Source organism: Pisolithus orientalis (genome assembly GCF_024613125.1).
Source record: "Pisolithus orientalis strain OTSU chromosome Unknown F5J12scaffold_29, whole genome shotgun sequence".
NCBI classification, from domain to species: domain Eukaryota; kingdom Fungi; phylum Basidiomycota; class Agaricomycetes; order Boletales; family Pisolithaceae; genus Pisolithus; species Pisolithus orientalis.
In genome coordinates this window covers 202014-227841 of record NW_026260810.1, presented here as the reverse complement: position 1 = coordinate 227841, position 25828 = coordinate 202014, and the positions used below count along the sequence as shown (strand labels likewise).

At 49.5% G+C, this 25828-nt stretch overlaps 6 protein-coding genes across 6 annotated transcripts; 2 read left to right on the top strand and 4 right to left on the bottom strand.

The window, feature by feature from the left end:
* Positions 1–1837: 1837 nt before the first annotated feature.
* On the bottom strand, positions 1838–2923 carry F5J12DRAFT_284940 (glutathione S-transferase C-terminal-like protein). Its single transcript, XM_051738736.1, has 4 exons — positions 2760–2923; positions 2536–2707; positions 2318–2478; positions 1838–2245 (listed from the first exon to the last, which is right to left on the bottom strand). Exons 1-4 carry the CDS (start codon positions 2811–2813, stop codon positions 1955–1957), a joined length of 678 nt encoding a protein of 225 aa, XP_051597413.1. The 5' UTR covers positions 2814–2923; the 3' UTR covers positions 1838–1954.
* A 3154-nt stretch (positions 2924–6077) lies between these two features.
* Positions 6078–7133, bottom strand: F5J12DRAFT_953129 (glutathione S-transferase C-terminal-like protein; the record flags this gene model as incomplete). The annotated part of the gene is made up of 4 exons (XM_051749831.1): positions 6078–6549; positions 6622–6782; positions 6844–6999; positions 7064–7133. The coding sequence occupies 4 exons, from the start codon at positions 7131–7133 to the stop codon at positions 6259–6261; spliced, it is 678 nt and encodes a 225-aa protein (XP_051597412.1). The 3' UTR covers positions 6078–6258.
* A 3184-nt stretch (positions 7134–10317) lies between these two features.
* On the bottom strand, positions 10318–17770 carry F5J12DRAFT_724706 (uncharacterized protein; the record flags this gene model as incomplete). The annotated part of the gene is made up of 33 exons (XM_051741555.1): positions 10318–10481; positions 10532–10548; positions 10596–10644; positions 10697–11011; positions 11066–11103; positions 11168–11276; positions 11381–11514; positions 11579–11707; positions 11756–11829; positions 11852–11938; positions 11988–12066; positions 12122–12288; positions 12381–12752; positions 12798–12898; positions 12948–12972; positions 13023–13155; positions 13205–13297; positions 13346–13383; positions 13435–13569; positions 13623–13696; positions 13754–13922; positions 13968–14823; positions 14872–15065; positions 15127–15337; positions 15383–15531; positions 15552–15642; positions 15687–16284; positions 16308–16345; positions 16400–16654; positions 16711–16901; positions 16956–17124; positions 17177–17371; positions 17430–17770. Coding segments are annotated over 33 exons (5790 nt in total), but the record flags the coding sequence as incomplete, so codon positions are not given.
* A 2532-nt stretch (positions 17771–20302) lies between these two features.
* On the top strand, positions 20303–22049 carry F5J12DRAFT_848394 (uncharacterized protein). Its single transcript, XM_051746441.1, has 7 exons — positions 20303–20375; positions 20451–20682; positions 20735–20866; positions 20921–20980; positions 21032–21063; positions 21118–21174; positions 21229–22049. Exons 2-7 carry the CDS (start codon positions 20500–20502, stop codon positions 21605–21607), a joined length of 843 nt encoding a protein of 280 aa, XP_051597410.1. The 5' UTR covers positions 20303–20375; positions 20451–20499; the 3' UTR covers positions 21608–22049.
* A 9-nt stretch (positions 22050–22058) lies between these two features.
* Positions 22059–24088, top strand: F5J12DRAFT_953059 (Smg-4/UPF3 family-domain-containing protein; the record flags this gene model as incomplete). Its single annotated transcript, XM_051749830.1, has 5 exons — positions 22059–22291; positions 22364–22489; positions 22512–22657; positions 22736–22810; positions 22870–24088. The coding sequence occupies 5 exons, from the start codon at positions 22059–22061 to the stop codon at positions 23898–23900; spliced, it is 1611 nt and encodes a 536-aa protein (XP_051597409.1). The 3' UTR covers positions 23901–24088.
* F5J12DRAFT_284402 (uncharacterized protein) lies at positions 24089–25590 on the bottom strand. Its single transcript, XM_051738735.1, has 5 exons — positions 25317–25590; positions 25112–25252; positions 24961–25058; positions 24825–24905; positions 24089–24772 (listed from the first exon to the last, which is right to left on the bottom strand). Exons 1-5 carry the CDS (start codon positions 25374–25376, stop codon positions 24496–24498), a joined length of 657 nt encoding a protein of 218 aa, XP_051597408.1. The 5' UTR covers positions 25377–25590; the 3' UTR covers positions 24089–24495.
* Positions 25591–25828: the final 238 nt, after the last annotated feature.

The window sequence follows — 25828 nt, the reverse complement described above, 5'->3', positions numbered from 1 at the left end:
CTTGAATCCTTCGTTATCTTCAAACCCGGGGGATTCTGCCCAGAGGGAACTCCTGGGTGAACTCAAGTGACTTGCTCGCAAGGTCGAACTCCAATCGTGGTTGTTTGACCTCGAGACCTTTGATAGTCGCCGCACTTAACATCTATTGCATTCCATCCAAACAAGATAGGTCCGGTGCAACACCAGTCAAATGACGTGGCAGCGAACCTACAACTTTCGTTTGAAACTGGCAAAGGTCGCCGTAAAGCTTTCCGATGGCCGGCACTATAATCAATGATGAAAGACTGCTGCCATATATTCGAACGCCACGGGGAATACTTTCGTAAGTCTCCACACAGCGAGGTTCAGAATCAGCTGCCGTCGTTTCTTCTCGGCGATCGTACAAGTTCAGTGGCTGATTTGGACCCGACATCATCCATGTGACAACACTTACTCAGCACCAAATCCTTATCGAGCTTAATTAATCAGCGGTTCCAGCACACGGGCCTACCTGGACATTCACGGCATTCCACAGGCTGCGCAGGAAGCTGACTGAAACGTGCAGCGCGCCTATTAATTTATCATTGGTGTGGTATGGTTTGACCGGTGTGTTGCATCGTCAGGAATGTAGACGCACTGAGTGAGGACGAAGTACGTGCGATACCGATAGCTTCCACGTCACGGAAAACCTTCACATCTTAAAGTTTGACCAATTTGATCCGTAATAAAGTGGAGAAACACGACTGCCGTCGAAGGCTGGTGTACTGTGTTGATGCCACGATTGCGCATAGTTCCTAAAACTAGTTGTCAACTAGGGCTAGCATGGCGTTTAGGTTCATATCGATGAGCCCACCAGCCTTCGGTTTCTTTCAGGGACGATAAGACAGATCGATAAGTACGTGGGGAACGCTCGAGGAGCAGCACTGTCAGGAAACAATATTAAGTGCTTCACGACAGCAAAAGAACGCCATGAACAGATATACAAAAAGCTTCAATCTCACGCACAGACTAGAATGCGCATGCCAACCAATTCATATTTTTCGTGGGGTGGAGTCCGGTTGGGAAGCACAATCGTGCAGCGTGGTACGAGTCAAAAGCTAAATCAGAGTTAGTCCGCCATGCAAGAGAGCCGGCACCAAATACCCAATGATAGTCTTGCAAAGTGTCGGACAAGTAATATTGCGTTCACAATTTCACTGCCCACGAACAGTGATCCTGAGTGGGATCGGCGAAGACCACGGATTGTATATAACCTGAGGAAATCAGTAACCCCTTGTCAATCAGTCGGATACTTGACCTTCCGTGCAGAGGGTCAGAACACACGCCATGGCCGGAACCGCCACTATCGTCTCGTTTTGAACGTTCCCGGGTAGCTTGGGCAATTGGTTTGTAATTACTGTGTGTAGCTGGCGATGTCAGTCTGAACTCTGCGTGTAGTGTGCAGAGACTCAATCGGACTAACGCACTAATGGTTTTCTGGGGCAGTGCCAACTAGCCTTATTAGTAGAAAGTTCCCACCTACTTGCTTGGTGTGGAAACCTTGCAGTTGTTGGCAATGGCCTTTGGCATGCACCAGCACAGCTCACCCGATCATTCTACATATCTTTAAAGGCACTGTGGGTGTATTTATCCCTGTCGCTTCTCCGTACCAGCCGAAAAACACAACGCCCAGGTCGCAAATTTCTCGCAAATATTTCAGTCAATGCCGGTGCTCAGTGAGTCGGAACCACATTGCAAGATGAGTAAGTATTGTCTTGTACTTAGGGAGTGGAACAAGTGGGAGCGGCGAAGAGGTCTGTGATCAACTGTAAAGCGCTGAGGAAGTTTGCGATCTACGTGTCAGACCTCCACGGAACGGAGCCGTCTTCATTCGATCACACAATCTCCATCATCATATCTGTCTGCATAGCAGTAAAAATACACGAAATTTCTCTTCGCTTGCGCTATGTAATAGCTTTCCAAAGCACAGGACCAATCACTCGGCCTTGAAAGCAAGGGGCTCGTCGACAAATCCAGGCTCTCCAAACACTTGCTTGATCCTCTCGTCATTGGTCACTTTTGCAAAGTGAGCATATACGTGGGGATAAACCTGTTCGCGCTCCTTAACGCCACAGACCGTCTGGCCTGCACGTTGTACGGCCATAGCAAGGACGATGTCTGCAAGTGTTAAACTATCGTTCACCAGCAAGCCGGAAGGACGTGAAGCCAAGTAGTCTTCTAGGAACTTGAGCGAACGTTCAGCGCGTTCCTTGTAGTGTTTATGTTGCTAAGATCGGGAAAATCGTAATGAACTACGAGTCAGCGGAGCGCGGCACAAGACAGACGAAACGAAGCGTACTTCTTCGCTGAAAGCTGGAAGGTGTTTCGCAATCATCCCAAGGTATATGTTGCTTGAAGGAAGATGGATCTCCGTCTCCGCAAAGTGGACCCACTGGTCTACCCGCGCGGTTTCCTTTATATTACGACCGAGGATGCCAGCATCGGGAACGAGGGAACTCACTAACCACCACGATCAGTACTGATCGTTGCTTATCTGCAGAACGCTCAGCGACTAACCGTAACGGGCGATGGCCGTGCCCTCAATCAGCTTGAATCCTTCGCTATCTTCGAAGGCAGGGATTTTGGCGAGAGGAAACTTCTGCGTGAACTCGGGTGATTTGTTCGTAACGCCGAACTCGAATGGCAGGAGATCAATCTCGAGGCCTGATATAGCTGCAGCACTCAGGATCTGCAAGTGTGATGAGCTTGGGAGGAATCAAACAACATGACACACAACATACAGCTTTCGTCTGAGGCTGGCGAGGGTGACCGTAGAGCTTTCCAATAGGTGCCATATCAAAAACTGTAGCGGATGAGTTGGTTGAGGAACGGGCATCTCGTGGAGTACACTTTATATACAACGTCAGTCCAGCCTCAAGATTGGTAATACGTCGTGAAGCGAAAGATCTACTAAGCCTATTCCCATTTAGATGAAAGATGGTTAGTAATGCCATCAGTCATCCCGCTAAGCCAAAATCAACGCCGCAAAGTGTTTTCCTTCAGAAGGGCCAACCCCTACTCTCTACGCATGAGGGAAGCAGAACGAATGGTCGTGGTATTCTCAGCCGCAGACGCAGACGACCAACCCTACGCTATGTAATAATCAATAGCCTGCACGGCCCTATCAGTAGTGTACGTGTACTTGTTCACTGAATACACAGCAGTTTGACTACCGGATGGAGATCCCTGCTACGGACATTCTCGGGACTTCGTGAGTTAGTGACCGACCCTCTGTCTTGATCAGCTATCATGCGCCTGTCCAACATCAAATACAGCGCTACGAAAGGTAAAAGGTAAGTGCAGTTGTCATGAATGCAGAATCACCGATCTCCGACTCACGGGCAGACTTGAGAGGGTGCCGAATGGACTGCTACAAAGTTCTTCGTTTGCTACGTACTTGTTTGACAGGAAATCAGGCTTTGCAGGTGTAAAGGTCCACCAGGTCTATAAGATGTGGTTAGTTTTCCACTGGTGGTGCTGTTCTCGTTAACGAAGTCAGGCTCTCCAAACATGTGCTCGATCCTCTCATCACTGCTCGCTTTCGCATAGTAAGCAAAAGTGCGGGTATAAATCTGTTCACATTCTTTAATGCCACATACTACCTGGCCTGGCCTACGCGCCGCAAGGACAGTATAAGAACAATATCTGCAAGTGTCAAAGTGTCTTTTACAAGAAAGGCCGAAGGACGTGAAGCCAGATGGTCTTCTGGAAACTTGAGTGACAATTTATGTTGCTTTGGTTGAGAAAGCCATGAGGATCTACGGGTAAGCAGGCCGGGGCTACGACAGACGAAAGGAAACATTGAATCCCGGGAAGTATTTAATAACAATACCGATGTATATGTTGCCTGCGAGTATTTGGATCCCGGTCTCCACAAAATGGCCCATTGGTCTATCTGAGCGATTTGCTTCGTGTTGCGACCTAGAAGGCCAGCTTTAGGAACGAGCTAGTTCACTGATTGCTACAATTGGTATCGATCATTCTTCCACCTGAAAGGGTCCATAGCGAGTGATTTCAATGCCCTCGTTTAGCTTGAATCCTTCGTTACCTCCAAAACCGGGGATTCTTCCGAAAGTTACGGCTCACTTAGGGTGACTAGTTTGTGATACCGAACTCGAATGGTGGTTGTTCGATCTTGCGACCTATGATAATTGTTGCATTCAGGATTTATTGCATTCGCAAAAAAGATGAGCCCAATGCAAAACCACTGATATAACGTAGTATGAAACCTACGAATCATTAATTTTATCGAGTTCTGCATGGAGAAACAGGTTGCCATACTCCGTACTGAAGGACTTTTGCAGGTAGATTCAAGGCCCAACAAAGAACATTTTCATAGATTTCGGCGCAACAAGGTAATACTTTCGTCTTCTTCCCGAAGACCATACGAGTTCAGTGGTTGATTTGGATCTAACGTCATCCATGTGGTAACACTTGCTCAGCACCGAATCCTTATCGAACCTAATTAATCAGCGCTCCAGCACAAGAGCCTACCTGGACATTTATGTCACTCCACAGGCTACGTAGGAATTTCGGTGCAACATGTAGTGCGCCCATTAATTTACCACTGGTGCGGTATGATATAATCAGGGTATTGCGTCGTCTGGAATTCCGAAATCTCTGTCGCGTTGGGGGAGGACAAAGTAATACGATACAGATGACTTCCGTGTCATGGACGATCCTCCACTTTAAAATTCGATCCATACAGAGTGAAGAAATGCAATTGTCGTTGAAGGCCGGTGTAATGTGCTGATGGCGTGACTGCCCATAGTTCACAAGGTTAGTCGTCAAGTTGGACCAACACAGTGTTTAGGTCCATATCGAGGAGCCTGGAAATTTTCGATTTCTTTCGAGGGGTGATACGGCAGAGCAATAAGTACACGGGGAATGCTCAAGGAGCAGCGCTGTCGAGAAACGATATTAAGTGCTTCTCCACAGCAACAGAATGCCATACTGTGACAAAAATATCCAATCACATAGAGTGCACATGCCAACCAACTCGTGGGTGGGATCCGGTTGGGAGGTACAATCGTGCAGTGCCACTATGTTCACGAATTCGCTGATCACAAACAGCGATCCTGAGTGAGATCGAAAAGACAACGGACTGGGTATAACCCAAAGAAATTAGTAGCCCCTCGTCAATCTGTCGGATATCTGACTTTCCAGGCAGGGGAACTCGTGGCTTTGAAATAAGTAACAAATTATGCTGGTCAGGACACTCACCGTGACCGTCCCAGGACCATCACTATCGTCTCGTTCAACGTTCTCGGGTACCTTGGGCCGTGGGATCTGTAGTTACTGCGTATAGCTTGGGATCTCAGTCTGGACTCTGCCACGTACAATACGAGGCTGGAGCTTGGAGTTCAAGGCGAATGCTTTGCTGAGGCGGTGCCATTCAGAAAGTTCCCACCCGCACTGGTTTGCTCTCCCAGCACGCCTCGTCCATCATTCTACATTCCTCATTCGCCGAACGATCGAACGTGCATGGAACATGGTGTGCAGGCTGCTTGGAGCATGTACGTCGCTTGAGTGAGCAGATCGCGGCGGTCTCTCGCACTCTCGGTGTATCAGTGTCCCTTCTACTAGGTGCAAAATACTCACATTTCTTGCCCTAGAATTTCAAAGTCGTTAAAGATGTCTTGCGTACACACTAACAACCGGAAAAATTCAATTTAAGTGGGTGTTGTATCAGGTCAAAAATACTCCAGTCGCCGGTACCGGTACGTGAGTCGGAACAAGGTGGCAAGATGAGTACGTATTGCCCTGTACCTACGACTTACCAGCAAGCGAAGCAAGTGGGTGTGGCGAAGAAGAACGTGATCGACCGTAAAGCGCTGAGAAATGGTTTGCGATCTATGTGCGACAGACCCCCTCCATGGAACGGAGTCGTCTTCATTGCCAACGTATCGTGTGCAGCGTACCTGTCTGCGTAGGAATGAAGATACACGAGGTCAGAAGGGTCATCGACAAGTCACTGGAAGAAACCACCCTCGAATCTCTCAGCCCTTAAAATAACAGGACTGTCGACGAATCTCGGATCTCCCAGCAAACGCTTTAGCTCCTCGCCATCGTCACTCTTTCAAAACGAACAAACACGTACATTGCCTCGGCAGTGATCACGAAAGATTTCTACCTTTCGCATGCCAGTATGTACTTGTCTCGACAGAATATCATACAGTCTCCATAATGATGTCCGTCTACATAGCAGTAAGAATGCACGAAATTTCTCTCCTTCTGGAATCACTGGGCCTTAAAGGCAAGGGGCCCGTCGATGAATCCAGGCTCTCCAAACACATGCTTGATCCTCTCGTCATTGGTCACTTTGGCGAAGTGAGCGAATACGTGGGGATAAACTTGTTCGCGCTCCTTAATTCCGCACACCGTCTGGCCTGCGCGCTGCACGACGGCGGCGAGAATGAGATCCGCAAGCGTTAAACTGTCGGTCACAAGCAAGCCGGAAGGACGTGAAGCCAAGTAGTCTTCTAGGAACTTGAGCGAACGTTCAGCGCGTTCTTTGTAATGTTTATGTTGCTAAAATCGGGAGAGTCGTAAGGAACCACAAGTTAGCGGACCATGGCACAAGAAAGACGAAACAAAGCGTACCTCTTCGTTGAATCCTGGCAGGTACTTTGCGACAACACCAGCGTATATGTTGCTTACAGGAAGGTAGATCTCCGTCTCCGCAAAGTGAACCCATTGGTCTACCTGTGCGGTTTCCTTTGCATCGCGACCGAGGAGGCCAGCGTCGGGAACGAGGGAGCTCACTAATGAACCATCACGATCACTATCTACCATCACTCGTCCGCAAAATGATCAGTGACTAACCGTAACGAGCGATGGCCGTGCCCTCAATCAGCTTGAATCCCTCGTTATCCTCGAAGGCAGGGATTTTGGCGAGAGGGAATTTCTGAGTGAACTCTGGCAATTTGTTCGTAACACCGAACTCGAATGATGGGAGATCAATCTCGAGCCCTGAGATAGCTGCAGCGCCCAGGATCTATTACATCGAGCACAAGGGTGAGGAGCGTGCAAGGGGTCAAACGACATGACACGAAACGTACAGCTTTCGTCTGAGGCTGGCGAGGGTGGCCGTAGAGCTTTCCGATGGGTGCCATGACAAAACTGTAGCGAATGGATTCGTTGAAGGGCACTTCGTGGAGGACACTTTATATACATGTCAGTTCGGCAGGATTGGTAATAGCTGACCTGGCGCTTGGTTCCTGTGCAGTGAGTACGTCACGACGCAAGTGAAGCTCTGCTAACCTCATCGGAGCCTATTCCTATTCTGATAACGATGATTAGCAATTCCATCAGCCATCGCCACGTCGTGCAGCAACTTCCGGTGCCCGCTGAGCTAAAACCAACGCGCGGCGCTGTGCCGCGAAGTATTTTCCTGTAGGAAGGTCAACCTGTATGTACGTCCACAAAGTGGTCGCGGTATGTTGATCAATCCTATGCTGCGTAACAACATTACTAGTAGTGTACTTGCTCGCCGAGCACACAGTGGTCTTACTTCCGGAAGGTGTCCCAGCGCACCATCAAGCTGACTGAGCACAAGTGCTCCCGAGTGCTTAGGTAATTTACATGTTTCCGACAATAACATCCGGAGGCAGACCCCGGAGATATCCTCAATTTTCAAGGCTACGTACGCCCTTGGCGACTCCATGACTCAGTATTTGACCCTCCGTCTTGATAAGCTTTCACACGTCCGCTCATTATCAATTACAGCACTCCCAAAAGGGAGTATCATTGTCGTGAATTCAGGCTCTCCGAATGTCACTGATTTGTGCCCCCCCCCGCACATCACATAGTGCGGAATAGACTGCTACAGAGTCCTTCCTTTTCCACGTATTTGGTTGACAGGAAACCGTGCTTTGCACGTGTAAAGATCCACGAGCTCTATAAGATGTGGCTAATCTTCCGTTGGCGGTGCCATTCTGCAATCACTTGGCCCTTGTTGTAAGAGGCTCGTGGACGAAGTCAGACTCTCCGAACAAATGCTTAACACTCTCGCCATTGCTACCTTTTGCAAAGTAAGCGAAGGTGTAAGCATACATCCGTTCACGCTCCTTAATGCCGCATAGCGTTTGGCCTGCGGGCTGCAAGGACAGCACGAGAACGGTATCTGCAAGTGTTAAGGTGTAGTTTCAAGAAATGCGGAAAGACCTGAAAGCAGTTTTCAAGAAACTTATGGGAAAATTTGGCACTCTCCTGGCAATATTTACGTTGCTATGACTGGGACAGTCATGGGGATCTAGCAGTCAGGAGGCCAGGGCAATCTCAGACAAAAGGTTGATTAGCCGTAGTGAGCGATCACCATCCTTGGTTAGCTCGAAGCCTTTGTTATCTTCAAAGCCGTGGATCCTGCCCAGAGAAAACTTCTGGGTGAGTTCAGATGACTTGTTTGTGACACCGAATTCGATTGGTCGTTGTTCGAACTCGAGACCTGAGATGGTCACCGCATTCAGAATTTATTCCATCGAAATAGATCCAGTGCGACACTACTTTAATAACGCACCTAGTTGGAAACCTAATATAACTTTCGCTTGAAACTGGCGAACGTCGCCGTAAAGCCATCTTTGATACTGAATGATAACTGCAAGTATATTTCACATATTCAAACCTTATGGTACTTCTATAAGTCTCCGTGCAACAAAGTTCGGAGATTGTTTTAGCCCAGGTATTCTCGTGCTGTTCCCGGTGATCACACAAGTTCAATGGCTGACTCGGACCGAACATCATCCATGTGACAACACTTACTCAGAACCAAACCATTATTGAGCCTAATTAATTAACGCTCCAGCACAACGGCCTATGTGCACATTTATAGCACTCCACAGGTGGCGCAGCAAGTTAGATGCAACACGCAGCACATACGTTAATTCATCGTTGTCGGGATATGGTCTGATGACCGTATTGCATCGCCAGGAGTTGCGAAACCTTCCTCGCGCTGAGTGAGCACGATGTGCATAGTTATAGATTCTTCTCTGTCACGGACACCTCCCGCTCTAAAGTTCGATCCGTGAAAGAGTGAAGAAAGGAAGTTGTCGTCGAAGACTGCTGTACTGTGTCGATACCGTGATTTGTGCATAGCGAGTCGCCAAGTTGGACTAGCGCAGTGTTTAGCCTGCCAACCAGGGACTTCTTTCAGGGGACGATACCGCAAAACGATAGTACGTAAGGAGGAGCAATGCTGTAAAGGGACAATACTAAGTGCTTCACCACAGCAAGAGCATACCATGAGCAGCAATACGGGGATCAACAAAGACGAGGAACTGTACGTACCCCCATCGAAACCAACTGCCCCTCCCCCTCGTCAATCAGCCGTGCACACCTCCACCCTCTGGAAACTCACAGGTATCAGCCTGTCTGTCGTGGGGTGGTTCGCAGAGCATGGCAACTATGGTGCGAAAGCGAGCAGAGTAGCTCGAACATAAGCCATAGGTAATCCTGTGGCTAGTTGACGCACGTGACTTGGAAAAATACATGTCAGTTGGACACCACTCCCGACGCGTGCGTCTCATTCCCAGGTAGCCTGGGCCATAGGGATCTCAACCCTCAGCCTAGACTTCGCGCGTGTGCTGAAGTTGAGGACAAATGCTCTGCCGTGGCAGTGCCTATCGTGGCAGCGCAAAAGAAAACCTCACCTCAAGAAACCTGCTGAGAGGTCACAGATTTCGCCAGCGTGCACCCAATGGAGATGTTGCACCGGTTAGCCGTCCATCCCTGACCCATCAATCAATTTACCAATCCGCCGAATGGTCCAAAGTGCATGGAACACGGTGAGCAGGTTGCTGGGGCATGTATGTGTCACGAGTGGGCAGATGGCAGGAATTACATGCCGGCCTTTCGCACTGTAGGTGTATTACCGTCGTTTCTACTGTAAATACTCTCATTTCTTCCTCGAGTAACGTCAAGTATCGTGCTCCTGGATTGGAAAGCGGCCCGAGAGAATCGCAGCGCTTAGAACCTATGGCATCCCATTCGGAAGGGATGATCGTATACATACGAGGCCCGGTGCTCAACAACGGTCGTTTCCCACCCAATCATGCATAGTGGCGTTGCCCAACGCGGTATGCGCTGGTTAGTCAGCGCGATGCATGACCAGCACCCGCATTGCGCAAGGCTGCATTGGCAGCTCGCTGTCGCAACAAAGACACCGGTGTGCTCTGCATCGTGCGTCGTGCTTTGCCGAAAAAGACACGGAAGCCGGCCCTGGGACGATCGGAATGCAGCTCACCCGCGTTCGGTCATTCAAGGCGCCCCACTAAACTACGTAGATACCCATACGTGAAATGCTTACTGCGTAACGACAGGATTACGACAAGCAAAATGATGCCCATCGTTGGATATGTATCCCATAACCGGCGCTCCAGCATTCGTATCTGCTGGTGCATGGAACATCGGCAATGTGCAATAGGAGGGTTGAGGCAGATTCCCAACATCGCCGGCGTGTTCCGAGCCTATTTCTTGGTCATGAAAGGGATCCTAAGACCCATACCGCTTTACTCACCACTGCACATAGCATCGCTAGAGAAATTAGCATTCGATGCTACTCGGCTACCTGAGCAACCTACCATTTTGCAAATACCGCTTGCTCTTCTTTCGAGTACGGATCCTTGAAACCTTGAAAGCATTGCATCAACGGTTGTAGCGTATTTCCGGTGCATGTATTTACCACTTCTTTTCCAGAAAAAGTTGTGGGTAATGTAGTCCTTTGGCCGGTCAGGGTTAGGTAGCAGGCGCTTCATGATGTGCTGAATCTGGTCATTGCCAACGCAGTCAGCCTGCTCGTAAGAACGACAGTAGTTAATGTGCACGTGACGACCCATTGCCTGGCACACAAGATTGCACATCATTGGAGCCCCCTCATCGTTGGTGGAGGACCTTCTTCCTTCAATTTCGAGCACTGCTGCATCATCAGGTCCATCTACAGTCCATCGTGTGCGGGAAATAGAACCGTGGCGTGTTTCATGCTCTTGTTGAGGGTGACCTAAACACCGCCAATCAGGACGTAGCAAGGAATGCAGATGTAAGTTAACCATACCAAGCGGTAATGTGCAGAAATACCCGCAATTTTCGCACCTGCCAAATTGAACCGGGTTGAATGACTGGAGACAGGAGCCGTAGGTCGAGCGTCACAACTTACCTGGCTTCGCAGAAGTGAATAACTTGCTTACCGAGACTGTGATTATGAGAACCCTCGTGTCTCGCTGTGCCGGGTGGAACTAGTTTGACACATTTCAGTCGCTTTGCCACTGCACCACGTGAGCTGAGTGTATGTCGGTACCACTACGCAACTGACCTTGCGGGTACTGGCATAGGTAGATTATGGGCGTGTTAGCAAAAGTGTCAGCTCCACGTGTTGAGTTGCCTACCTTCTTATATTGGAAATTTTCGTGCCTTCCCGTGAAAGTTGCTTCGATCGAATGCGGTGCCGTTTCGATTTCACATATGCCCTGCGCAGAACACATAGCCGTGCAGAGATGCTCTCGTCTGTTCGACGATGGGGTTGCGTCAGCCCTGTGCCAATCGTTAAAAGATGCAACTGTCAACCCACCCGCAAAGGTGAACCACCCCATCTTCTAAACCATGCATATGATCTTGATCAGAACATCGCCGCTTGCAGAGCTGACAGGTGACTGGGCAGAAACGATCTTCACATTCATGACAAAAATGATCGATATCACTGATGGTCTCTCAGCTTTCGGAATCCAGGGATCCTGGATGGGCTCACCTTGGGATTCTGCAGAAACCGGGGCACGAATAATCCGATCCGTCAGCAAGTTTAAGACCCGATAAACCACATGGCTGTTGCAAGAGAAATTAGTACATGTTCATACCACCAAAGCAAGGGACTCGCCTTTCCGCAAGCATGCCCTGTGGCGGCGCAGAGATGTTCATCACCGTGATCAATAACCTACGATATCTGAGCTGCGAGCTACAGTAACATGACCAGAACACCCCACTTTAATACATTCGTGAAGGCATCCGGACCTGCCTTCAAGCTTGCAAGGTTTGCCACACATGTGAGTAGCGACGACACATCTGTGTACGTACTGAATATCGTAACTGTGACAATTAGCTAAAAGGCAATGCTTACATATGATTTCCTGCATGTCCAGCGACCATGCCACACTCCCGGAGTTCGCCACTAGTTTCTCGACAAAAATCACACTGACAAATGCAGAGGTGGTTGGTTTGACAAGAATGAGGGCCGTTGTGGAGGCGACTCTGAATGCACGACAATTGACAGTTCGCGCATCGCAACTTCATCAGTAAATTCAGCCAAATTACAGCATGCACATTAGACAGTTTTTGAATGCTCGGCAAACACTGGCGAACATTAAGCGCTTGAAAACCCAGGTTTTTGAACGCTTAGCTTTACTGATGTTGCAAAGCTGTACATTGCTCTTCAGATCGATAGTGGCACCGTCAAAGTTCCGTCGAAGTTCCTCGATGCTTGAGTGGCCCGTCTGGAAACGCGCCAAATTCTGCGAAAGCCATTCTTGCACATGATCGATTCGTATCTTAACGATTCCCTCGAGGTATTGGGAGAGGGTCTCCACCCACTCTGAATCAGGTTTGTGTTGACGGTCGAAATAACGTTCCCAGGAATTCTGAAGACTTGACAGTGCTTTTTCACGAATCTCTGACTTCGGAGCCATTCCAACTGTAAGGAGTAGGTGTGATTCAGTGTCAGGCATCTCCACAGGCATGTTAGTGTCAAGGTTCTAAGGACAGTTAGATCTATCGAGGCAGAGGCAGATGGACGCTACCTTCAGTGGCTCTCGGTCAGGATGGACCTCCTGGAAGCCAAAAGACAACGCGTTTGGAAGCAACGACGACAAGAGTTGAGCCCGACGAGATGCCATCGCCTCTAAAAGAAAGTGAGTGGTGCTAAGCCACTGGGACAAACAACAACGCACGCGATATCGGCCCCCAATCATTGGCCTGATGCAGAATTGAATAGAAGCAGTCATGCTGCAAATAGTAATACGAACCTTGAGCTTCGCCATCAACGTTTTCACCTTGTGGAGGAATTCACCAGCGGCATGGTGCGTTACGACTTGCTGATCCAAGCGCCGCTTTAATGTTGGAAATAGTTCGTAGAATTCCTCAGATTCGATGACAGGCCTGTAAGGAATTAGACTGCACCCCTTACAAGTCCACTCGCAATGCGCACCAAGGAATGATCGCCAGTTTTCCTGCATGAAGTCGAGTGATGAAGTTCGTCTCTTGCTCGTCTTGCACAATTCGTTCGAACTTCAGAGTGAATCTTGTGGCCTGTCAGTTGAGGGAATCACCATAAACAACATGAACCAACTCTCTAGCTATTTCCGACCTATCCGCCTCAGCAACATCCTAAAACTGATCATCAGATATCAAAGTCTAAGTGTCGCAAGCGCACCATACCTTGATAATAATGACCAGAGTCGATTGGAATAGTGACGGATTTACTGCAGGGTCTAGAACAGTAGCACTAGACTGGAAGGACTGGAATAAGCCTGCGATATCACGGCTGAGAGCGAAGTTATTGCGGAAAAGGACCTAGAGGCATATCATTCTCGACTATTTGCTCTTTGCTGTAGGGATAAGCTTACCAGATTCGAGATTGCAGTGTTAAAAAGAACGAGTAGTGCGTCTTCTTGAGCCGATCGTTCGATGCTGTGAACACCTGAAAAAAAGGGTGGGTACTAAGAAAAATACAACGAATGAACGTCGGTTGACAAACCATCGAAATTTAGAGCTACAATGAGCTCCTTCTCTGTTGGCGTGACAGACATCCAGACACCTTCAGTTCTACGCATCGCTGATCCCACAAAAGACGTGTCCACGAAATGATTGAGAGCATAGCTCTTCCCAACAGATTGTTCTCCCATGGATGACACCACTCGAACGGGCTGTCGGGTCGTAAGCAAGACCCGGGAACATCGAATAAGGATTACCTTGGTGGCCATGTAGGACTGAAAGAGCGACTCGTACCACCCGAAGGAGATACTTTCTACAATGCGGTTCACCTCGGCACCTGAAAGTGATCTTTCTAACTCAGTGGAATATACGCCATCTTTGAGCGGGATAAAACAATTTTCTTGTGTCAATGCGATGTGAATGGGGATCAAACACAAGCAATTGCCGATCCATTCGCCTGCCCTGTGTTGCGAAACGTTCCACGGTGCGGTCTTGCATAGCTCCTGTACAAAGACAGGAAACGCGACAGCAGACACCTTGATAGATTTGAGGACATCACCAGTAGGCTTCTTACTTGTGCGCCTGAAAGTGTAGATCATATTGGAGAAATGCTGCGCAAACATGTGCAAGTCACGGTCGGTAACGAAGACCAGACTTCTCTGGCTCCGAGGACTGGCAGAGGAAATAGTCTCCTGTTGCACCGCAGCGAGGACTGGGAAATGAATCCAGACTTCCGAGTGACAGTCTACCAGGCAATTGTGCGCTGTCGTATTTTCCGCCCGCTTAGACCCGTTGCGACCAATCTTCTCTCGGAACATGAACTCGGTAAACCGACGGGTGATGTCCAACGCATAAGATTGACATCGCCGAGCAGAAAAGTCAAGCCACAAAAGGTGAACGGTCGACTTGGAGACTAGTGATGTGACCACGAACGGCTCGCCGACTGGAAGGCTGGGCACGTTAAGCTCGATGCCTTCTGTCGATCCAAAGGAATCCCAGTGATACGCAGTCAACGTGTGGCCAGTTCCAAGCTCATGAGAAACCAGTACACACGACCCGTCTGGTGCCGAATGTATGCTCGACGGGACGTGATGGAGGTTCAATGTCGCGGGTCTGTCAGATTAATGAGCGCCGGTTCGCAGAGTACCATATTCAACTGACCGAAACTGCATCGTAACTAGGGAGTATACCCTAGCCTGGGCTTGAGAATCTACGAGCAGGAGCTCTTCACTGCCACTGACAAAGCACGCATGACGGATGGATATCCCTTCATTGTACCATGCGTTCAAGTTAATAGAACTTCCTAACGCTTGGAAACCTCGCGTGTCGTCGTACACGAAGATGTGCAGTAATAGCTACAGGTCAACGATCGCGTGTAAGACATGTTGTCGAACCCGAAATCCACAGCCTCCGCACCTTGTCGGCACAGACGATGCTCAACATCCGCTTGGACTCATCGAACGCAAGAAGAAAATCTTGTCCGATCTTCTCGCAGTTCAAAATTTTTCCGCGCCCTCGTGTAATCGCTGCATCGACAGCGGTTAGGCGATCGAGATAAACCGTCAAATTTCCAATATGGTCTGTGACAATCAGCAGTAGCTTCTCTCCCTCGAGTAACTGCGCACGGCTTGCAATGGGTAAATATTACAGCACTTTGAAAGAACGGAATGACGCGTACGAAACGGTATAACCCTGGGCTAACCTAAATTCATACTTGAAGCCAAAGTGAGGAGAAGGAATGATGGATGCGTCCAGCTGTAAGCCGTGTTTGTCTTGTTCCGTAAGGCTCATAATATGAACTGTAAAACATGTCATGGGTTCCTTTCGGGTCTCTCAAACACCCGTGACTTTGTATTGTGACGGGTAATACGATTTACTCTCGACCGATTCAATGGAGAGGGTATGTCTGATGAACGGCCATCCAAGCAGACACTGGAAAGCCTCAGAACTTACTGCTGGTGGGTTTGGCGCGTCACATGTTGACATGACGGATCAACTGTAATCTAAGTTTGCGCTTCTCTTGTTCCTCTCGGCTTTTAGCAGCGGCTTTGATTCTTTGCATCATTATCTCCTCCTGAGTGTGCCTGACAAATGTAACGAGTTTCTTCACAACACGGGAAATCGTGGTGGCTAAGGACAGCTGCAACTTCATGTTTGCTTCTTGGACCAGGCGTATCAATTCCGGATCCTCCTGGATCACTTCTGCATTGACAATTTCCTTTAAGAAGCGACTATCCGAGATGTCGTTCGCTTTGCTAAGAGCTTCCCTAAGAACACGATCCATAAAGGCAATTTTATCTTCCCTTGGATTAGAGAAGACTGAGGCAGCGTAGCTAACGGCACGTTCTACGAGGGGAACCTTGTCTTCTCTTAGATTGGAGATGACTGACGCAGAACGGTTATCAGAGGGCTGGTTGGTACGGGCTGCTGTAAATCTATCTTTCGTACCAGCTTTCCCAATCACATCGTGCTGACTTTTACTTGCATTGATTCCGGGATAAGTCGAAACGATCTCCCGAAAGGGCACTGCGAGATATGGTGTAAGAATACTTTTCGTGTTTGCGGGTAGTGAACCTCACCTGACGTGGTTGTTTGACGCACTCTGGAATAGGGGAATGATTCTCGTTCGAGAAAACTACATTAAACCAGTGATGAGTGAATGAAATCAGCCGAGATTCAAATGACATACGGATACAAGTTCAAAACTATATCCACGACAGCCTCGTGGGTTGCTGAAGTTAGGCTTTCTTCTTCTTTGTCAAGAGTGGCCCTCATTTTTGCCAATTCTCCCGTTCTCATTCTCTTGCATTCGGCGTCAATGGTGCTGAACCCATGTGCCCAATTGGCACACTCGGGAGGAAAACGCTTCTTCAAGCCACTGCGGATTAGTATACCCAGTGCTTTATCATCCAAGGATTCATCGAGGCAAAGACGATCAAACATGCTAAAAGTCGATTGATGCCGTCAAGGCCATTTTGTTGCAGTCGAACAGACACTTACAGGTAACCTTCTAGTTGCAGAGTTGTAAAGGACCGCGCCATGAAAGCATCACATACGTGCTCAGCAGGCTGGTGGTGTATAGTCATAAAACCTTGAGCAGTCTCCCCAAAGAGCAAAAATGGTTTCGTTGGGCCTTGCTCCACGGATCCCTCTAATGCTGAGTCTGCATACGTGATGTGCCCAGATGCAACCTTCGCGACAGGCCTGATGAGTCTCGGAATGAGGAGTTGCACAGCAACGAATACCTTAAAGCCTTCTCGTACTTGCACAGATTCTTCCTCAGTCTTTCTGTCCACAACACAGTTAATGATTCTATCTCGCGCATTATCTTCATCCCCGTCACTCCAGACAATAGTCCGCGCATGCGCGGAAGAAATCAACGCAATGACCTGGTCACACATCTTTGTAAGGTATCTGTGAATCATAAGCATGCAAACAAAGAAAATTTTATGCAATGTGAACGAACCTCATGAAGATCACACGATTTTGGCGGACTTGGGAGGGTGCGCAGTCATCCCACGTGTTTTCCTGAGGCCAATATACGACGAAGATTTGTTCCGTTTGACCATACTGTTCCGTTGGTCGAAGAAAGTAGAGACCTGATCGAAGAGTGGGCTGCGTTGGACCAGCAGTGCTCGGGTCTGCAAGTAGTTGTGCAGCCCTAATGAAGGCAGAAGCGTCAAGAACGGTCGATAGTCGGCATCGGGCAAGCAACATACAAGGAGGCGTCAACGACCCGAAGCTCTGAAAGGAATCGAACAATCTCTTCTTTGCTTCCATACACACCCACGGGTTTCACGATATACTGATCCAACGCTTTGAAATCAACCTTCGTTATGGATACATACGCGCCAGGACAAACGATATCGATGAAAGCCTTCAGCGAATTTTGAGAGATAACAACCTTGTCGACTGAGGAAAGTATATATAAGTGTTGGAGCGGGTTATCAGAAGTAAAATCATTACCCGGGCCGCCGCTGCCCTGCTCGCTGACAAGATCAAAGATTCTGTACAATCCTTTGACAGAGAAAACCAGATCAAGATGGTTGTCCATAGAGGAAGTATGAGGAGAATGGTTAGAGCTGCCAGAATTCCCAGAAGCTATATTGTCGTAGATGGAAGAAACAGTGAGCGACGACGAGGTCGCTTGTGAATATGCCGTTCACATACCATCCCCCTCTTGCTTTCCATGCATTTCTTCGCCGTCACCGTCATGAAAGGCGGCGTCCTTGAATGAACCATTCATGGCACCATGCGAAGAGTGGGGTTGAAGCCTTGACATCCCTCCCTCTGCCCTATTTAAATGCTCCAGAAGATAAGGATCATCACAAGGTCAGACACGAGGCACGTAATCAGAATACACGCTGTAGAGAAGCTTAACTCCATACAGTGCCGCAGATCCTTCACATGTGAGCATGAAAAAGGCGTGAATTGGGGTTTAGGGCACTGAGAAACCAACGTAGACATCTTGACTGAATCGGACCAGATGAATGCTACCTTAGATAAAAGATCAGAGAAACTAAAATACCGGAGCATTGCTGCCCTGTCATCATACTTTTTACCTGCGATAGTGATAGCAATGTGCTTTGTCAACTAAGCCACGGTCAAGTCCAAAATGTAGCAGTCTGATTCACGCACGCAGTGAAAGTAGGGAAAGGGCGCCGATACACAGTAATTCTGCAAAAGTGACATACTTCGATTCTCACGCCCGCTTCTCTGTGAAGTGACAGCGTGAATTCAGTAGCGTTTCTGCGGCTTCGGCTGTGTCTGTGTAACTTATAAGGTGAGTGGTTGATGGGATAAGGAGATCTGACACCATGGCATGATACTAATGAGGTGGCTTCAAGTGCACAGCTGGGTTAGTTTCATCGTGCACGCCAGTGAGTCACCTCGGTTTTCCCATCCAGCGCGGGTCTTCTCCCATCCGATGTTCGATAGTGAAGTTCTAGATACCATTGTTGTCCCCAGACTCAATTGTTGTAATTCAACACTATGTCGGGCTGTGCAAAACACCAGATGAGGCAGCCTGTCTAAGAAGTACACAGGAAGTAGCCGGGACACCGAACCGTTGGCGATGGGTTCTTATTATTGTTGAACTGCTTAGCTGTGGGATACAGGCATCATGTCAAAGAGACCCTTGGCTCAAACCTGAAACAGAATCGACGCTCGAACATGATGATTGCATGAACTCGCTGCGTTGCAAGCCCGTTCGTCATCGAACGTGTGCAGTCCTAAAGCGTATCTCACGACAATGACACAGTATCGAAACGACGCTGAACCGTATCGTCGATTCATCATCCTCGCACCATTGGGTCGCGCACCGGCGTATTTGCAACTTTGACTCGGGTCCAGACTTCAGACGAGAACGGAAGAAATTGGGACTGACAGTGGGATCCTGATAGCCGAGAGGGAACGATTGTATTTTATCTATTTTGTAGGGGGGACTAACCAAAGCCGTACACGCAGCCTGCACGCAGATATCGATAAGACATCGCTTCATATCATATCAACAGCATCAGACAGCATCCCTGCGATACTTCATTTGGTTGGCTTGTTAGAGGGTGTAGGCGCGCCTGAACCGAAGACACATCCCCATGGCCCTCTATTCCTTTCAGTCGTTCTGATCCACTTTAATGCCGATTCATGCCTATCTCGATCCGGCCTGGACGACCGGAGAACGAGATTTAAAAGGCCGCTATGTCGTTTGCGTCCATGCAGCCGGGACCATGACGGTACAGGTAAGTGAACAGAGGGAGTTGGACAAAAATGCCGCTCCGACCGACACGCACCATGGATAAGTAGGGACTTCCGTGTCGTCTGCGAAAGTCCTGGAAGGCTAGGCTCACGGATTTTGTAATTACTGTGTGTGGATACGGGCGTCCGGGTTAGACAAATGCCTTCTTGAGGCAGTGCAAGAAGACTCATTCGTTCGTGTTCGCAGGTGCCGTAACATCCTAGCCTCAAGGATAGTGCCGCGAAGCCGTGAGTTCCATTGGCGTACAGGATCCAAGCCACTTGCATCACCCCATACGACACACGTGAAAACACGGTGCCCTTGCCAGTTCCGGGAACCCCCTGTGTCGGGGATGCGTCCTTCGAATGGAAGACGTCAAAGAAGCGTCATGCACATCGCCATCACCACTGCCAGTGGACTGGAAACGATGGGCCAAGCCGCTGGCATGGGAATTTCGTCGTCGCCGCCCAGAATGCTCAGCGCCGCAACATTGACGGAGTGATCTCATTAATATGACGTGGCGGCTGGCTTCAGTTGTCATACATGATGCAACAGAGCATACAACGGAGCAGAAGACGCTCCACGATGACCATGACATGGAAAGCCCTCTACGGACTCCATGCACAGAAAATCCTACCGAGCGGCGGGAGAGATGGAACGTGCGGGTCAATAGATACCGTATGCCGTGTGGAACATTCTGGTTCAGAACAGGCGTTATTGAGTAATGATACGCACCAAGAAGTGGAAAGATGGGACGCCCGGTGTCTGATCGTCACCACATGTGGGACATGTGGTGTCCTCGTGATCAAGTAACAAATAGCCGTTCGGATATGAACAGCACGACTGCACTCAGCCGTTTGTTGTGTTTCTGTTGGATATCAGCCTCCTACACTATTTTTCCGCTACTTTTCTTGTCTATTATACTTCCAAGGTACAGAGACACATGTGTCTGAGCCTTTTTATAACCGTATCGATGGAAATGGCAAAACACTTGCCATAATTTTAGGTTCGGATGACGAAAGTGAACCACTTCCATATATGGTAAAGAACTTGCGATGACCTCGTTGCTCGCTTCGTCACTTTTCCATAAATCCAACGTCAGTCCTTTCAAATTCTCCACCTCGTTCGTTTTAGTTTCTTCCCTCGTTCGACGACAAGACTTAGACGTTATTACAATGCTCGTACCCATCGCTCTCCTCATTTCTTCGCTTTTCGCTACCGTACAAGCCTCCATCTATGTGGGTACATCACATGGGTCGTTACAGTAATACCCTGACATCCTTTGTGCAGGTCACGAACCCCGTCCAATCTACCGTGTGTACGGGCGGTCAGTCATGTGAAGTGGACTGGGTCGACAATGGCGAATCCCCGCTCTTGAGTGACATTGGCGAATGTACCGTCGGTCTGTACAGTGGCGAAATGGTACGGCCACCGTAGTTCCGTAATGTCTCGCTCACTCGACGGGTAACCCCATAGGCATTTGTTCAATCCCTCCCCTCTGTCGATGTTTCCTCCACCTCGACGTTGTCGTTTACTGTAAGCTTGTACACTCACCCCATAGGGCACCCACTAATGGTTACTCCCAGCCCTAACCCTTCTGCTGGCCCCAACGGTCAATAGTGCGTCTTTTGCGCTTCCAGAGCTGTACTCAGGTCTAATATCAATTTGGACAGCTACATCGTCTTTACTAGCAGCGCCATTAGCTACCAAGGATTCTCCGCTTCATTCACGTGAGTTCTCTTCTGTTCCCGCCGGGCTCCTTCGGCTTACGTACACACCATCAGTCTGAGTGGCATGACGGGTACTACCGTAGGTGGTGGTACATCGTCCACCCCACCTGCTAGCAACGCGACAACTACCTCAAGCGCCTCTGGAGCGTCCTCCGCGTCTTCCACCGGAACTGCGACTGGTACTGCTACCGGTACTACAACTGCCACCACACCAGCTACGACCGTTTCCACCACTGTCACCACCGCTACGCCAGTCGTCACCACTTCTGGTACAAACACACTCACCGTTACCCCGACAACGACCTTCACCACTGCGACTACTAGCACTAGCACTCCTTCTCCTACCACTACTAACGCCGCTATTCGTGCTGGTTCTTCTGGTTCTCTCGCCGCCGCACTGTTCCTTGCTTGTGCTGGCGCCCTGGTTTTCTGAAGGAATAAATAAAATGAGCGTGGGTACTCGGTAGACTTCTTTTTTTTTTTTCATTTCGCGACATCATTTTTTCCACATCAGAACTCACTGGACCTGCCTTTCGCCACGATACCATGTTATGGTTACCATTGCTGTTGTTGTACTTGCTATTCTTAACGTTGACGACTTAATTACGGTTTCTACGCAATTGATGCAGTGACTTTTTATTTCCGCAGTGATATATACGGAGAGCGGAGGTTGAGAAATGGCATTTTGTGTGACTAGTGCGCGGATTGCTTTTGGTGAACGCCCGCGATGGGTACGGAAAATGATTTTTTTGAGGTCTTGACTTGCCCGTAGAGTCGGTGAATTTATTTAGGGGGGTAGTGATTGTTATTTGTAGCACCTTCCTAAAATGGGCCCAAACTACGTCGACTCGGGTCCTATGCGTGTCTTCCAAGAGACAGTCTTGATGGAACAGCCCAGACAGCCGACACGCAAGCAGAAGCAAAGAGACCCACCGAAATCTCAGCAAGGTCTTAATAATTATAATGGCAATAACAATGGCACAGAACGCCTCAAGACTGTGATACGCCGTTTACCACCTAATCTACCGGAGGATGTATTTTGGCAGAGCGTGCAGGCGTGGGTGACAGACGAGACAGCAACGTGGAAAGTGTTCTGTCCTGGCAAGTTGAAGAAACGGTGTGTGCATGGATCTCCACCGCTGACGGTGTAAGACGCCGAACGTTGACCGGGGTTTTGGGCATCGCATAGGATGAACAAGGAGAGTGTGCCCTCTCGTGCGTATATCGCATTCAAGAACGAGGAGGCGCTCGCGACGTTCAGTCGTGAATACGATGGGCATACTTTCAGGGATAAATCAGGTCAGTACGTTCCCCCGTTATCTCGTCCGGTACCCAAGTCTACACAAAATACCTCCATCGCTCACGATCATCCGATATCGATGTACAGGCAACGAATCGTATGCGATAGTTGAGTTCGCTCCGTTTCAAAAGATACCCGTTGAGAAACGCAAACCGGACCCCAGGATCAACACCATCGACAAGGGTATGTCGTCGATCTTGACACGTGCTTGCACAGGGGTTTGGGGGTGTAACTGACGGGGATACTTTTTAATGTGAATAGATGAGGATTATATTTCTTTCCTCGAGTCGTTGAAGAAGTCCGAAAAGTCGGAGCCGGTATCTCTCGAGGCAATTGGTAAGTCTCGAGTTCAAAGATATCTAGTCGACAAGTTATACTAGTATTCCTTTTCCCAGTGGCGGCTGCGCACCCTGCTCCACCACCTACGACCACCCCACTCCTCGAAGCACTCAAAGCCGAAAAATTAGCCCAGAAGGATAAAGACACCATTCTCCGTAGTCATGCCCACTACAAAGAGTCCGCCATAGCGGCTAAGAAAGAGGAGGCCAAGAAGAAAGTCGCTAATGTGGCACAACCGCAAGCTACGAGTGCCGATCAGAAATCTGCAAGTGAAGGAGGTGGGGCCCTCCAGCCGACGAGTAGGAAGTCGAGGAAAGCCGCGGCCGCGGCACAGAAGGCGGCTGCGCATGAGACCCAGCCCCCTGTGCGGATTGCAGTAAAGCCACCCCCACCTGTGGCTAGCACTGCTGCTGCCGGACCTACACCAACGGCCGCTGCATCAAACGTTGGGCCAGCCTCAACTCCCGCACAGCGCGCGCAACGCAATCGTCCAGCCAGGGGCCAGAAAGCTGCAGCAACTGCATCTGCTCAGGTCAAACCGATCGAGGCCGCTGTTCCTGCACCTCCAACTCCTGCTCTCGCACCCCTTGCCACTGAGGGCTGTGCGCCAGCTACTCCTTCGCATACACCTGCTACTACACAAACTCGTAAAGGGCGTCCCGTAGTTGGGATAGGGCGCCATTTCGAGGCTGCGATGAACAGCGTTGTTGGAAGTGGCATCGAGCGGAAGAGACGCGGCGAGAAGGAGAAAGAGACAGAGGCGGGTTCTATGTCCACCACGGGCGGCGGCGCACCAGAGGGAAAGAATCCGACCTCTGCTACCGGACCGGGCTCGAGCGCAGGCGCAAGCAAGCGGAAGGATCACCATCCCTCAGGCGGAAAGCAGAAAGAAAATAACAGTACCGCAGGCGGCGGTGCTGGCGGACCGAGTATTCTGCAACGCGGCGAAGCGTCTGATCCCATGGGAGAAGTTCCAATCATGCAGCGGCCGGATACACGAACTGGACCTCAGGGCGATGCGCCGTCTGTGCGTGGAGGGAGAAGGGGCGGCAGAGGTCGTGGTCGCGCTGCATATCGCGGTGGCTAATCGAATGAGCTGGTTGGTTGATGTGATCCGCATGTGTATAATTTCGACCCCTTCGCGTGCAACATCTTCTATGGGTCATGCTCAGTTCGTACACCGCTCTTCGATTTGTCACTCCAGTTGCCATCTCCGGCGCATCGGCATGGACCCGATCGGCGCCACTACTCTCCCCGAGTTCGACGCCGAAGGAGCAGTGGCGGAGACAGTTTGTCTTTCTTTGAAATGGATTGCTCATCTTCTGGCGATCTTCAGCATGTTCCGTTGAGCTTGTTGCTGTGCATCTTTTATATAGATACTTTCATGCAAGTATCTACGAAGAGAAATAGTGTATTCGCTCGCAAACCATTCGTCTCAAAGACGAAAGTGATTACACGACCATCAAAGACACATTACGCATACGGTACCGTGAATGATCTAGAACCTGTAGTTATTAGCAAATCCCGCAAATCACCAGATGCCGGTAACCGTATCAACAACGCATCAAAGACAAGCATGACCACATTACCCCGAATGGAATATGTAGGAAAGAGCAAACAAACTCAAGGGTGGAAAACAGAGGACAGAGGAAACTCGAAGAGGAGATGTAGGGACGGAAAAATTAGAGAACGGCTGCACTAACGAGGACCGCAGCAGCACCAACGAAGCCTGCAAGGCTCGTTACGCCGTGCCTGCCTGCGCCATTACTCTTAGAGGTGCTGGTTGCAGTACTGGCGGCAGCACTCCCGGTGGTAACCGCAGCTACGGTGGTAGCCTTGGCAGTGGTGGCAGCAGTCGCTGAGCCAGCACTAGAGGTCGGGCCACCGATGGGCGCAGTCGATTGACCATCGATCTCTGCTTGAAGTGAAGAGTTGAATGTACCTGACATTCCAGCCAAGCTGTTCGTGGTAATCTTAGATATCGTGGGAAGCGTCAAATAGGACGACATACGTGAATTTGGCGGAGAAAGCAAGAGCTGGGTATTGTGAGTTGGAGGCATCCTTGAGGTTTAGGGACTCGACACGAATAAAGCTGGAAAAATAGTCATGAGCGCACCGGGAGATGTAGGAACACTCAGAATACTCACTACTCGTTACTGTCCGGCCCAATGGTTGGACTGGGTGTGAAAGTTAGTGACGAGACATTTGCGACGCTGACGTTGCCCGAGATAAGTTGCAGGGAGGTCTGATGCAAAATGAGCAATGCAGAAAGACCAAGAAATTTGATATGAGACACACTTGTTGGTTAGCATTGCCCACATAGATGGAGAACTTCGCCAGGCCGAATGAGGCGAGGGAAGGAGAGGAGCCGTCGTCCTGCCAGTCGATAGTTGCTTCCTGACCACCAGTCCAAGTAGTGTCTGCAGTCGGAGAGGTAATCTGTGGTAGAGATGCCAATCAGTCTATTTGATTTCTCCCTTGTCCCATGGGACCGATTACGCACATAGACGTTGGCGAGCACTGAAGCTGCGAGGGCGAATGAGACGATAAGCGATTTGAACATCACTGCAATAAATGAGTGAAAGGTTCCAAAGGAATGTGGGGAGCTGGTAGGCTCTGGTAGTATGGACAAGTGGAGAGCGTGAGTTAGAGGGAGAAGGAAACCTGAGAACTCAGAGCACTCAAGTACTCAGGTACCGACGGAGTTCCAACTGAAAGGATACGAGAGATTGACTGGCACAAGTGCAGGTCTCCCATTGGCTGGCCGGCATCAATCTGGTACAGACGACAAAAAAAGACACCCACCGTAACGACGTATTTCGGTTGACGTCAACCGAAGCTGAACGTCGAACAGCAAGACGTGATTCGCCTAGAAGTTCTTCACCAACCTACTTACCCGCCTTTCTGAGTTGCCTTTGAGAGGTAACTATATTGTTGTGTTTTGCCTGCAGAGACGTTCAAGGAACAGGGTTCCCTGATTTTTCTTCCCATCGTTGGGAAAGCCAAGGGTTACAA

Coding starts and splice junctions, on each gene's coding strand:
- F5J12DRAFT_284402 (XM_051738735.1), bottom strand. CDS start 25,376: ATGTTCAAATCGCTTATCGTCTCATTCGCCCTCGCAGCTTCAGTGCTC. Junction 25,253..25,316: donor CAGTGCTCGCCAACGTCTAT/GTGCGTAATCGG, acceptor TCTCTACCACAG/ATTACCTCTCCGACTGCAGA. Junction 24,906..24,960: donor GGGCCGGACAGTAACGAGTA/GTGAGTATTCTG, acceptor CTATTTTTCCAG/CTTTATTCGTGTCGAGTCCC.
- F5J12DRAFT_284940 (XM_051738736.1), bottom strand. CDS start 2,813: ATGGCACCTATTGGAAAGCTCTACGGTCACCCTCGCCAGCCTCAGACG. Junction 2,708..2,759: donor GCCAGCCTCAGACGAAAGCT/GTATGTTGTGTG, acceptor TCACACTTGCAG/ATCCTGAGTGCTGCAGCTAT. Junction 2,246..2,317: donor TTCCAGCTTTCAGCGAAGAA/GTACGCTTCGTT, acceptor TCCCGATCTTAG/CAACATAAACACTACAAGGA.
- F5J12DRAFT_848394 (XM_051746441.1), top strand. CDS start 20,500: ATGACCTCGTTGCTCGCTTCGTCACTTTTCCATAAATCCAACGTCAGT. Junction 20,867..20,920: donor GTCTGTACAGTGGCGAAATG/GTACGGCCACCG, acceptor GTAACCCCATAG/GCATTTGTTCAATCCCTCCC. Junction 21,175..21,228: donor GGATTCTCCGCTTCATTCAC/GTGAGTTCTCTT, acceptor ACACACCATCAG/TCTGAGTGGCATGACGGGTA.